At 50.7% G+C, this 13,531-nt stretch overlaps 1 protein-coding gene across 20 annotated transcripts in view; it reads right to left on the bottom strand.

Moving 5' to 3' along the window:
• Positions 1-13,531, bottom strand: part of ZMYND8 (zinc finger MYND-type containing 8) — a 124,437-nt gene that overhangs the window by 81,889 nt on the left and 29,017 nt on the right. For 18 of the 20 annotated variants that reach the window (XM_049649913.1, XM_049649920.1, XM_049649906.1 and 15 more), the window contains one exon: positions 3,566-3,714. In XM_049649913.1, coding sequence (XP_049505870.1) covers positions 3,566-3,714 — 149 coding nt within the window. The other 2 variants (XM_049649921.1, XM_049649922.1) reach the window with 2 other exon arrangements.

The following is a 13,531-nucleotide window of genomic DNA, read 5'->3' as shown; positions in this document are numbered from 1 at the left end:
CCCATTTATGGTATGTATATACCCTGTGCTCGGGGGCAGTGAGGAGGAACCCCATCGTTTCTCTGCCATAGTTGATCAAAGATATACCCAATCTGTTAGCAGATTATTTCTCAATCCTTTAATGATGGGGAAAAAATAAAATAAAAATAAACCTCCCAAAAGGAGTCTTCAAAGTCAGATGTCCTGAGAACTGAAAGTTCGAATGGTATTTTTCAGTAAAGGCCCTAATGTCATTTGAGGGAAGATATTTCTTGGGCCATCTACTGCAGGACGCTTGGCAACCTAACCTTCTTCCACAAAATGCCAGAGCATCCTTCCAGGCTTTGGGATGGAGAAAAAACACCTATATGTTTTCAAACCGTTCCTACAGGGCAAAACCACTGGACCAAAGAGCCATAAAAAATGAACTGTAAGCCCTAAATACTTTCTTCCCTAAAACCAAAGTGTGTTTTAAAGTTCCTCTTGCAACTCCCTAAAAGTACTGAATTCCTAATACATGAAAAATGAGTGAAACAGGGTCCAACCTTAAAAATTCAACCCCCATCTCCACTTGGTAATAAAAGGTCTCTACCAAAAATGGAAAAATATGGGGGCAGGGAGGGTGTTTCTATAAGGCCAGAGAGGATTTATTTTTTGAACACAAAAAAGAAAGCAGAAGAAAAAGAGAGGAAGGGGAGAAGAATCTTGACATGTGCCAAAAACCAAACGCACTTGAACACTTAAGAGAACTAGAGGCAGAAGGAATGAGCAAAGCAAGTCGGGTGTCACGCTGCGGGGAGGGGTGGGGAGTGTGGAAAACTACAGCCCACAGGCCCTGCGTCTAAAGGAGCAAGCTCTACTCCGCTCCAGCTGTTGCTGGATTTTTCTGAGTTTTTATAAGAACCCAAAAATACAAGTTGTTATTTGAAATCTCATGATCTTCAAATGTTGGTGACTAAGAAATTATATTATTGGTAAAACCCAGCACTCATGGACCTACAATTTGCCTTTAATGCCATAATTCTGTAATGCTATAAAATTCTAAAATGAAGAAAGAGAAAAGGGAAAGTGCCCAGAAGAATTTTTTTTTAAGGAATTTAAGTTCCCCTTAAGGAAAAACAGACTGTGCGTGAGGGAGGCTGTTGCTACTATGCAAATACCATATGCTAGAATGAATTATGGGGTCAAGGTTCAAGAATTTCATTTCTTTACAGTTAAGCCCCTTTCTCTTTCGCCAACTCCTGACGGTTGGGCCCCAGGGAGTTTTAGATCTGAAAAACCTACAATCAACCTTATAATGTGCCCAATCCAAACCCCTATTTTACAAGGTAACTGAAGCTCAAAGCTAGGAAAGCAACTGACGAGGTCCCAGAGTGAATTTCCCAGATGCAGTGAGGCTAGAGTCCAACCTCTGGGTCAGGACACTTCCTCTGTGCAACAGTCCTGTAAACTCTCCTATCAATACTGAAGATTACAGATTATTCAGGAGCGTCACCGTGTCCTGTGTCCAGCTACTCGGGGTCTCCTCTTTTCTACGTCTAGAACGCACTGTGCATATGCAAACCTCCACCCTGTGGCTATTTCTCAGGGAAACATGGACCGACAAACGTGTTAAGAGAAATGGTACACATGGATGGGGAAGGGAGAGAAGAAAACGTGTGGACTGCCCAAGCTGATCGGCTTCCAGAAAGAGAGTTACGAGCCAGTTCCTTAAAAGACAGGTAGGAATTCAAAAAGCATGATGCGTGCGTGCACACACAGAGAGAGGTCGAAGGAGAAGGCTTTCTGCACAGAGGGGACAGTATCTGCCTTGAGGCGTCCTGGTATCCGATAAGGGAGGGTTTGCCCAGGAAGTTCAATTACTAGCTAAATTAAGGTTTGGGGATTATCTGTGGCCTTGGGGTTTCGTTTTCAGTCTTCATTCCCAGAAGCTATGGAATGGCTCCCGGGTGACAGAGATGGTCGCCACTGCTTTAAGCCAGACCGGCCGACCTGAGCTCGAATGCAACTTCTAATTTGCTCAGAGGCCTTGAGGAGACAACTTAACCTCTCTGAACCTCGATGTTTTCATCTGCAGAAGGGAGATAATTACAGCTCTTTCTCACAGGAGGATTATAAACATTAACACAGAAAAATGCTTACAACAGGGAGTGAGTCAACACTGCTTTTATGATTATTATTGCCAATACTGGCCTAGCTTTCTCAATCTCCCTAAAAATGTATTTAGGACCCATCTGTTTCTTCTCTTTGAACAGGATTCCCAACTCATTAGATTTGCACTATCCAACCCAGGGAAAAAAAAAAAAAAAATCAGTCCCTGGGTCACATTTGCAGGTAGGTGCTCAGTGGCCACACATGGCTTGTGGCAATCATACCGAACAGCCCAGTTCTAGAACACTTCTACAGCTGTCGTTTCTCGATTTCACACATGGTTTGTGTGATTATTCCACTTTGTGTCGAGCCTGGCTTAATTTTTATTATTATGATTTGCATCAGTGGGCTCAGTTCATCCCAACAACCCTGTGCAATCAGGAGCAGGACCTTCATTCCCATCGGTAGATGAGAAAAGCAGGCACAAAGAGGTTAACTTGCCCACAGCCACACGGCAAAGGCAGAGCTGGCATTTCGCTATGTAATTTTGAGAATGGAAATAGATTAGTGTGCAGAAATGTAACCCTCTCCCAGTTCTGGGCATTCAACCGTTGCTAGGTTTCTTTCCCATGAAAGTAACAACCTTGTCTTATTCAACCTCCAATCCCCAGGGCCCACGTCAGCACTCCATAATGCACAAGATGGATGAATACATCCCAAGGAATCCCTGCTGAAATGGTATCAGAACCCCTGGGACATCCTGTTTCTTCCGATACTAGGAGACTGGACCCCAGGGTCCACTAAAGCAGCTCTCATTTTTTTTAATCAGAAGAATATCTAGCTTGCATTCGAGAATTTTAAAACTAGGTTTCTTAAGCAAGATCCAAGATGGCTCATGGATATTCCTATCTCATTGATAGGTCCTGGCTGCAGAAGGAGGCTGGGGTCTAGAGAAGACTCGTGCCGCCTGGGGTCTACACGCAATGAGACCAACGGGTGACCAATCACCAAAGTGGAGGGTGGACAATGGGTAGAGACAGCAGCTGTCTTACCACAGACCTAAACCCGTTATTTTACAGATGAGAAAGCTGAGACCAGGAGGGAGCCTGCCTTAGCCACACAACCACCTCGAGGCAGAGCTCAGAACCATCCTACCAGCCTGGCCTAGCAGGAAAAAAATCCTCAGGCCATGTGGGGAAACAGCCCCAGAGTGCAAAAACAAAATCCAAGGAAAATCCCCAAATCCTAAAGCACAGTATCCTTCATCTCATCTGGGTCACTGCCCTGTCCCCAACACAGATCTGCAAAGCTAACAGAAATGGCTACACAGACCCATTTTGGGCTGTCCTTCTTGTCCTATGCAAATGACAGCTGCAGCAAGGCAGCCTGCTAAATGCCAAGAACAGCGGCTGTCAGAAACCCCCGGAAAGCTGAAACGCTTCCCACTACAGCCTTCGTCCTGCTGGTGTGCACACCATTCCCAGCGGCCCTTTACCTGCTCCTTATTGTTATTGTTCAGTAAGCCGGGTTTCTTTTTCTTTTTAATGGGGCTTGTTGATGTGTCCTGTGGCGAGTGGCCATTGGAAGAATGCGGAGGGCTGGGGAACTTTCTTTTCTGGGCTGTTCTCTCTGTGGAGCCAGGATCTGAAAGAGACACAGAGGACCACATATTTTAAAGCAGTCAGGGAGGCCCAGCCCCCACAGGGAGCGGGTGTGGGTGTGGGGGGGGGCACAGCGCATCTCGTCCCCGGGCCCAATGCCATTTTAGTGGTCCTCCTCCTAGAAGACACTTACCCCGGCTCTTCGGTTAACTGGCTCAAAGGTCAGACCGTCTTTCTTCGGCCTACATACCATTTGTTAACATTTTAATTCACTGCCAAAATATAAAATCGAGAAACTTCACATAACAACCTAGGCTTCTGGCTTCTCTTAAAAAACAAAAACAAAAGCCAGATCAGGGCCTGTAGGGCCTGATACTACCAGATGGATGTGCATCCCGCAGGCCACTTTTGGGTGGAAGCGTGCTCTCCCTTTGGCCAAAATCCCCATTGTGTCCCCACCGACCAGGCCACGACCCAGCCGCCAGGAGTTGTTGCACAGGCACTGGTGCCCTGTCCGCATCCCAAAGAAACACTTCTTCTCCTGATGGCAACAAGCAGAAAACCGTGAAAGATCGACCAACCAGCCCACACACTTCAAGAAACTGAAGGCGCGCACACTTCTTTGCGGAAGAGGCCAACATTTACGGTGTCGTGCTTGCTACTCTCCTCCGAAGAGATGGACATAAATGACACGTTCGCCGATTCGCATCTGAGCCAGGCCAGCCTCACCCTCGCCGATTCAGTCCTTTCCGTTTTCACTCTCCCAGCATCTCATTTAAACACAGACACGTCCACCACCACCCACTCTTCACCTGCAAGGCCTTGGATCCATTCATTCCATGCCCGACGGCTGTCTCATGAGCGTAGGGACGCAACAATGGCGCAGCGTGACGCGCCTTACGTTCTGAGAAAGATGTTACAGGCACGAGGAGAGACGGTGCGTGAGAGCAGAGGTGGCGGGGTGGGGTGTGGAATCCAGAACGACGACTACCCCCAAAGGTAACCTGACGACGCTCCTCCTCCAGATCTAACTTGCGGGCGAGCCCCAGCACGCGGGCCGCGCCACGCGTCGCCGACCTCCGAGTGTGGACAGGGGCCACTGGGGCAGATGAACATGGTCCAGGATGGATACGAGCGAGGCCTCCGGGGGCGGGGCGGGGGGAGCGGGGTCCTCTGAATGAAAGGCAGAGCATCTTCCAATAGGCTCGTTAAAGGAGACCGTGAACTGCTTTTGCGAAATCCAGTCCACAGGATGGAACTCTCCATTCTCACCGGGCAACTTCAGAAAAATCCTGAATAAGCATTCAGCATTTGGGTGCTGCGCTGAGACACAGCCCCGCGAGGAAATTAAATGTTAACCACAGGCACCTTGAGGGAGAACAGACCCCAGAGCTTGGAGGACCATCCCACAGACATCAAAATGGAAGCCCAGAGAGAGCCAAAGGGTTGGCCCAGAGGCACAGCATAGCTAGTTAGCGGGGAAAACTCACTGAAAAGGTGCTGCCTGGGACTGGCATTCCCCCAGAGGGAACCTCCTCTCTCTCAGGCCCACAGAGATCCCCACCCCACTCCACCCTCACAGTAAAGAGTCTCTCACCTTCCCCACCTAGTCTTTGGCTCAACAATGTCCTCCTAGAAACACATTCCACAGATACAGTCATAGGAAGCAGAGTACCCGCAAGAAAATTCAACTGAGAGGCACCGGGTGTTGTACCCAAGCCTGGAAATGACTTACACGTCCACAAATTAAGGACTAGTCTAATACCATACCACGGCCATATGGTGGGATATCCTTTTTTATTTATTTATTTTTTTTTAAGTAACCTCTATATCCAACATGGGGCTTGAACTTACAACCCTGAGATCAGGAGTCATATACATGCTCTTGAGCCAGCCAGGCACCTCTCATACAGTGGAATATTCTGCAGCCCTTAAGAATAAGAAGGCACCTTGGGGCGCCTGGGTGGCTTAGTCGGTTGAGCGTCCAACTTTGGCTCAGGTCATGATCTCATCACAGTTGGCGGCTTTGAGCCCCACCTCAGGCTCTCTGCTGACAGCTCAGAGCCTGGAGCCTGCTTCCAATTCTGTGTCTCCCTGTCGCTCTCTTCCCCTCCCCCGCTCACGCTCCAGGTCTGTCTCAGAAATAAATAAAAATGTCAAAAAAAAAATTTTTTTTAAAGACACTTCTACACAAACGGATGCATGACCATCTCCAAGCTTCTGCATTAAGTTAAAAAAAAAGCAACACATTTCTAAGCACCGTTAATAGACAACACACCCCAAAAAAGATGTCATATATCTAAGTTCACACAAGCCTAGAACATTCTGGATGAACACAAAAGTATTACAGAGCTCGAAACTGGAACTAGTGGTTGCCTTGGGGGAAGAAAACATTCAGGGCATGGGGGAGGGATTATTTTTCACGGTGCACCCTTGTGTACTTTATGTATCATGAGTGTAGACTATCAAAATAAAACGTAAACTGAGGTATTCAGGAGATTTAGTTTCACATAAAAAGCAGCAGGTGCAAACCAAAGCCAGTAATGAGCAAATGACGACGGCCCGATTCAGGATTTTAAAAAGGTCACCAGATAGACACCATTGGGACCAATCACCACAGGCTTGGAGGGACCGCAGGAAGGAGTTTTGGGGGTTGTTGAATGTGGACCTGATAAACCCAAATAACCCTGCTCAACTGTCAGAAAATGTGCGTTTAGAAAAGGTGTTTTGGGGGCCACAAGGAAATGCATCCCAAACAAAATGGCACCTGGGACAGGCCAAAATTGAAAGCAATTAGGCAAAGCTTTGGGTATTTGGGATGTTTTTGTTTCATCTGTGGGTAGATTTTTTTTCTTTAACGTTTATTTATCCTTGAGAGAATGCAAGCGGGGGAGGGGCAGAGACAGAGGGAGACACAGAATCTGAAGCAGGCTCCAGGCTCTGAGCCGTCAGCTGAGAATGGAATGCGGGGTGCGAGATCATGACCTGAGCCGAAGTTGATGTTTAACCGACTGAGCCACCCAGGCGCCCGTTGGAGGGTAGACTTTTTTAAAGAAGGAAGTACACGAGCAAAGACACATCAGTGGAAAAGTTAGGGGCACATTCAGGAAAAACAAGTTGTGCGTTTCCATGTTTCTTAATGGAACGCACTAGATTTTTGGAAGGGAGAGCTCTTCCCCATCATAAGGACCACCTGGGCACCCTGCCGCTCGCTGCCAGCAGTACTCCCACACACAGTGACAACTAAAAGCACCCCCACATACTTCCCAAACACCCCCAGAGGGGGTGGGACTGGCCTCCTGAAGAATCACCAAGCTAGAACACAGAAGGCAGCTAACAACAGTCAGCCTTTGACAGCCAGAAAGGGCACCAGCCCCTCCTTGGGCGTCTAAGCTACCCACCTGCGGCTGAGGCCCCCTGGGACGACAGATCCCAAAGAGTAGTCCCCATACTAGCAGCAGTGACATTACCTGGGAATTTGCAAGAAATGTACATTCTCAGGCCCCGCAGATCTGCAGAATCAGACACTCTAGCCTAGGGCCTGGTGGTCTGTGGGGTAGCAAGCCCTCCAGAGAACCCGGATGCACACCCCAGGGTGTGTGTGTAGGGGATGGAATCTAAGTTCTCAAGTCTAGAGAACCCTGTTCCACACCGGTAAGCCCAGCTCCTCTCCTGCCCCACTGCCACCTGTGGGCTTGGTCTGGGTCTGGGGAAACAGCAGCCAAGCAAGGAGGCGCCAGGCCGGTCTCTCTTCCACTCAGACTCCATCTGCAAAATGGCACAAGGGAGGAAGGGGCCAGACCAGAACTTCTCACCTGGAGCCTGGAAAGTGCTTCAGGGACCCATGATCCACAAGCCACAGTTCTGTACAAGGACACAACTTCCTGGCAAGGGGTGGGGGGGGGGCCACACCTACTTCACCTTCCTAAAGATATCACCAACACTAAAGATTAAAACTACAGGACTAGAGGACCTTAAAGTCCATTCTGAAGGGCGCCTGGGTGGCTCAGTTGGTTACGTGCTCGACTTCGGCCCAGGTCACGATCTTGCGGTTTGTGAGTTCGAGCCCCACGTGGGGCTCTGTGTCTTCCTCTCTCTCTGCCCCTTCCCCTGCGTACGCTCTCAAAAATACACATCAAGAAAAATTTTTAATAAAAAAAGTAAAGTCCCTTTTGAACTTTCCAGTTCATTAATTCCATGGGAAAGAGGGGAGAAACACACACATAAGCAACTTAAGCCAGACTGAGTTTGTCCCAGCCCAGCAGGAACCGAAAGGGGGAAACAAAGATCCTGCTCAGCGAGGCGGGGTCTGACCCAAGGCTGCCCCTAGCTAAGAGCACCCCAACCTTCTAATACCAGCAAACCATCAAAACCCCAATTCTGTTCCTGACTACAAACACACCGACTCCCTCCAGAGTTAACGAGAGATCAGCGGCTGTGTCCGAGGGGCAGGAGTTTAATAAGCTCTAAGCAATAGACACATCTGTCAAAGGCAGAGGCTGTCACTGAGACTCAAAGTCTGCAAAACACCAACTGCATTCACGGTCCTTGGGAGGGAGGAGGCAGGTCAGCACTCTGACGTACAAACACGTACAAACACGTAGGCCTCAGGTGGTGAGCGAATGGGGGGTGTGGACTTCGCTGTAGTCATGGCAACAAAGCCTCTTAAGGACCTCTTCCAGAAAGCTGACTCAAGTTGTTTTTTTTTTTTTCCTCCTTCTTTAATGATTTAATTCTGACAAGGACTTATTGCTAAACACATTTCATCTATAAACTTGGAAGGATGACAAAGAGCCACCATAGACTGAGTCACCAGGGAAATGGTTCACCCTTGATCTGGAAGTCCTTTCTGTGAGTAGCACGGCCTGTGAGTCTTCTGCCTTGGCTCACCAGCCACCCTCCGTGTCCTACCGTAGCCCTCCGCCAGCCCCAAAATAAGTCTGGTTCTGAAGGAGTTAACGTGGGCGAGGGAGAAGAGCTCCTCCAGGCAAAAGACGGAGCAGTGACTCAGGAGAACAGCTTGGCATGAAGCAGGAAACAGCAGAACTTTCCCCTCCTGTGACATCCGCTGAAATCTTAATAATAAGAGAAGGCCTACTGCGTATCGGGAACCAAGCATGTGATGAGATCCTTCTCCAACCTGTGTCTGGTGAACCACCAGAAACAATCCTGCTCAGCCCTTCCCAGATGTCCCCTGACTTAAGGGACATGGTACTTCAAGATAACCCTGCCTCTTAGCTTTCCTGAGCCACGAGGATTAACAGCTAAGGCTTTCTCTTACTACACACAATGTAGATGGCGCTGTTCAAAATGCCTGTGGGGTACTTCTCTCCAAGTCACTTTTGCTAAAGATGACCCAAGTGGCAGGGCTGGGATTTGAACCCAGACAGTGGTTCGACTCTGAGGCCCGCACACAGCCTCACGCAGGGAGAGGCGGTCCTCAGCTCTGCAAGATGGACTCCTAACACAGGGTTGGGTGATGGGATGGGGTTGTGTTCAACAAGGAGCACTCCAGAGGTGCCTGGGTGGCTCAGCCGGTTAAGCGTCCGACTTCGGCTCAGGTCATGATCTCGCGGTCCATGAGTTCGAGCCCCGCGTCGGGCTCTGTGCTGGCAGCTCAGAGCCTGGAGCCTGTTTCAGATTCTGTGTCTCCCTCTCTCTGACCCTCCCCTGTTCATGCTCTGTCTCTCCCTGTCTCAAAAATAAATAAAACGTTAAAAAAAAATTTTTTTTTTTTAAAAACAAAAAAAAAAAAAACAAACAAGGAGCACTCCGGAACAAGGACAGTAGAAAACCGTGTTTGTCCGACTAACGATGTGCGCCTTCTCTCAAAGGCAGTCCCCAGGAGGCATATTCACCTCCCGGTATTCCAATGGTGGCACCAGAACGTGGCCCAGGCCACAAAATAGGCTGTGGGTGGGGAGCCTGTGTGGTCATCTCCCCTCCCCCACAGTCCTTTCCAATCTCCATCCAGGCTGGCCAGACCCGGGCACACCAGGCACCCCCACCCCCACCCACATCCGGCACCTGAGTCACAGCCCTCAACATTCTCCAGAGCCTAGGAAATGACACACCATCACAGGGAATTGTCTCCTCTGGAGAGAGAAAAGGGCCCCAGCTGAAAGGCCAAACGCTTCCCCATGAGGATCAGACTCATGGTGTGTTTTGGTGGGTGTTAAATTTCCTTAATGTGGACAGTGAGCCTGTGGGGCCTGAATGAGGAAAAACCCAACCAACAGGCAGAGACGGGCATCGTGGGCCACACAGGTAGGGTGGCCACAAGTTGGCCACCGCACTCGGAAGCCGGGGCACGCATTCTGATAAAACGGGTCGCAGATCAGGCAGCCTGGGTGGCTCAGTCGGTTGACGGTCCAACTTCAGCTCAGGTCATGATCTCATGATTCGTGAGTTCAAGCCCCACGTTGGGCTCTGCGCTGACAGCTCGGAGCCTGGAGCCTGCTTCGGATTCTGTGTCTCCCTCTCTCTCTCTGCCCCTCCCCGACTCACACTCCGTCTCTGTCTCTCAAAAATGAATAAATGTTTAAAAAAAAAAATTAAAAAAAAAAAAAAACAGGCCGCAGATGGTGCAGGCAGGGTGCCACAGTGGTTATGCCCAGAGGTGCAGCTTAAGGAAGCTACTTAACCTCTCTGTGCCTCTATCCTTCTGGAGGGTGGAGATCATGGTACCTTGAGGAGTTACAAAAGGATTAAAGAAGTTCAGGCCTGGCAAAGAGTAAGCACTCCATAAATGATAGCTGTTTTGTCAAACCGGCAATCATCCCTCCTCCTCCTCCTCTCCCTCCTCCATCCCCAACCCTCCTGCTGCAAAAACAGACCTTGTTTTCTCAGAGGAGCACATTAAGGTCAGAGTTATGGAAACGCCAGCCTATAGAACACGGACACGGAACGGGCCCAGGACAGGACTTCTCCACCTCCGGCTTGCCCCCCTTAGCCGCGAAGGCAGGGCCGAAAGCAGAGGCCTGCGCTGGCCGGGGCTCGGAGGGTACTCGCGGACAGCGCTCTCGGTCACAGCCGGCCCTCTCCACAGGCCACTGCAAACATGGTCACTCGCTGCTCTCCCAGAAGACGGCAAAGCACAAACATGGTTAATCGTCTCCACGCGTTGCCCCGAGACCCAGAGCAGGTACCCAAACAGGCCTCCCTCCCCAGGAACCCGGGAACCCTAGGGCCTTTTCCTGCTGGTAGGTACATCATCATGAAACCAAAGCCTGGAAATTTCCCTCACCCAGAGCAGAAATGAAAATGGGGCGCAGTGGACGGGGATGAGAAGGGGGTAACATTTTCCTTACAGCAGAGAATACCCAAGCCACGAGCGAAAACGACTAATCTGGTCACACACTGAATGCCCAGAACCACAGAACCCTCGAGACAAGGCTGCAGCCTGCCTGAGGGGCCTCCTCCGGAAAGGCCACCGGGGTTCTACAAGTTCTCCCTGCCTGAGAATGTGAACTTCTCACCCAGACTGGGAAAAGGAAGACCGACTCGGAAATGAGGCCGTGGAACAAAAGGGTCATTCTCAACCTGGGGAAAAGGTCGTCCATCCCGAGTGCCTCGGGGGCAAAGCAAACCAGGGCCGGGTAAACCCTGGGAAGGGGCGCTTACCTGCCATCGAGAGAGCTGGGCTGCTCTGAGGGCCTCCCTTCTCTTTGAAAGAGAACAGAGGCTCACACACGGCAGACATTCCTGCTTCCGGATCCTCAGCAGCCTCTCCCAGGGGGAGGAGGAAGAAGCAAAGAGGACAGGCTAAGAGTCACCACTTACCAGGCCAGCTCCTGTCTCGGACGCACTAGGTGGCCCAGCGCGGCAAGGACACCCTCACCTCTCTGCAGTCAGGCAGTCTGAGGCAGGGGCCGCGCCTGCTTGTCCCCGTGAGGCTTTCGGCTCTAATTTATCACCCTCGATAGCCAGCAGCCCGGCTAGGCTGGAAGCCTGCAGAGTGCACAGCACCGAAGGGCCATTGATTTCACCGGATGCGAATAAACACAACAAATTGCATGAGACCACCAGGAGGGAGCGTGGCGCTCTGCAACGGGAAGGTGTTTTTAGGCGTTTGTTTACTTTCAATAATTTTCAGATTAATTAACTTTACTTCGGACGTGCCTCTCCCAGAAATGAGAAAGCCATCTTGCCAACACCCCGGGGCTCGGCTCTCTCTCGCGCTCTCTCTCTCCCGCTCTCTCTCTCCCGCTCTCTCTCTCCCGACATAATGCAGGGGTGCTGACGAAGCGGCACATTCATATGTAAAAGGTGAACCTCTAAACGCTGCCGGGCGGGCCAGAAATTGCTGCCATCTAGGGAAAAGAGGCTGATTTACAAATGAATTCACTGTTGTGCCCTCCACAACTAGAGGCAATCGCAACCACCCAGCCCTTTCCTCCCCCTCAGCCGGGAAGAGGACTTCTGGAAAAACGACAACATCGCAACAGGAATTTCCTGGTTCGAGAATGCCAAGCTCTTTCAAATTTCACAAAGCAGGAGGAGGCAGGGCCCAGCCCCGCGCAAGAAACCGAGGCACCCCACCCCACCCCCCTCCAGCGGGCCCAGGCCCAAGAGGCTGAGTGCGTCTGACGGGTGTACATATTTGAGGCCCTTAACTCTGCCAAGTCACCACAAAGAAAGTGTGGAGTAACCAGTTGCCTTTGGCCTTTGCTACGTAGCTGGCCGCGGGGAGGGCTCCCAGGAGGAGCAGTGCTGGCGCGGAAGCCGTCTGCATTATTTATCCAGGCTGAGCTGGGTCCCACCCCCTGGCCCAGCTCAGGTTCTAGAAAGCTCAGGTGCTGGTGGGTGGCTTTCAAACTGCAACTGGGGAATTACAGCCATCAGAAGCCAATTCAGGTAAAAAGGCGGCTCTGCCCGCAGCGGGCTGAGAGAAGAAAAGGGAAAGAGAGAGGCTCGGGTGGGGCGGAGGGAAAAGGTGCCACTGGTAACCAGGCAGCGTTCCTCACACGCCCTGGGCGTGGGTCTGGCCTCTCGAAGGTCACTTTCGTGAAAACAGGAAAAGTCTCTAGAAGATGCTGGGGAAGAGGGGACAAGGCCCTGGACAGTCACCTCATCGTGGTCCTTTGAGGAAGCAGAGATTTCAGACCCAGAACGCCCCCCATACTGCGCTGGCTCTAAGCATGTATCCTGTGGCCTGGCCTCCCCTTGCCCCATCCCACCCCACCCCCGGCTCTCAGAAGGGCACAGGATGACACATCGGCACAGCCAAGGGAATGGGAAGCAACTTCGATGCCACCAGCAGGAGACTGAGATGCAAAAAATCATCATGCAGCCAGAAAACGGAATGAAGAGGAGATCTCTTCATGTACTGACACGTAAGAAAATCGAAGTCAAAAAAGGCCAGAAAGAGACCGGAATGGAAGAAGTAGGGGCTGTGTAGGCTCTGGGTCTGCAAAGGCCCTGGGGGAACAACCAGGACAGAAGGGAAACACCGGGTTCATCTTTCAGTTCTTTCTGACCCTGTTCGGGTATTAAACTATTTAAGGTATTTTCAAGAGGCTATGCAATTATGGATGAAAATGGTACTTAGGGAGCTCTCACTCCATGCCACGTACTGCCCTGGTCAGGGGCCACATCTGCATCTCCAGGGCCCAGCATACAGGAGGAGCTCAGAACATGCCCCCAGCACCTATCTGGTGCCATTTTTAGGGGGCTCAGGTGTTTAGAACAGTGTGAAGCAGGAGTCCTCGCCAGGTCTCCCCCGGAGACACTCAGCAGAGTCAGGAAACATTTTTGGTGGTCACAACTAGAAAAAGAAAGAAGTCGCTAGAAGCATTTAGTGCACGGGCACCATGGATAGTGCTAATAACCGCCCTACAGCGCACAGCACAGACCCACAG

Source organism: Panthera uncia (genome assembly GCF_023721935.1).
Source record: "Panthera uncia isolate 11264 chromosome A3 unlocalized genomic scaffold, Puncia_PCG_1.0 HiC_scaffold_11, whole genome shotgun sequence".
Lineage (NCBI taxonomy): Eukaryota > Metazoa > Chordata > Mammalia > Carnivora > Felidae > Panthera > Panthera uncia.
The sequence above is the reverse complement of the archived record's forward strand: the minus strand, read 5'-3'. Positions and strand labels throughout refer to the sequence as shown.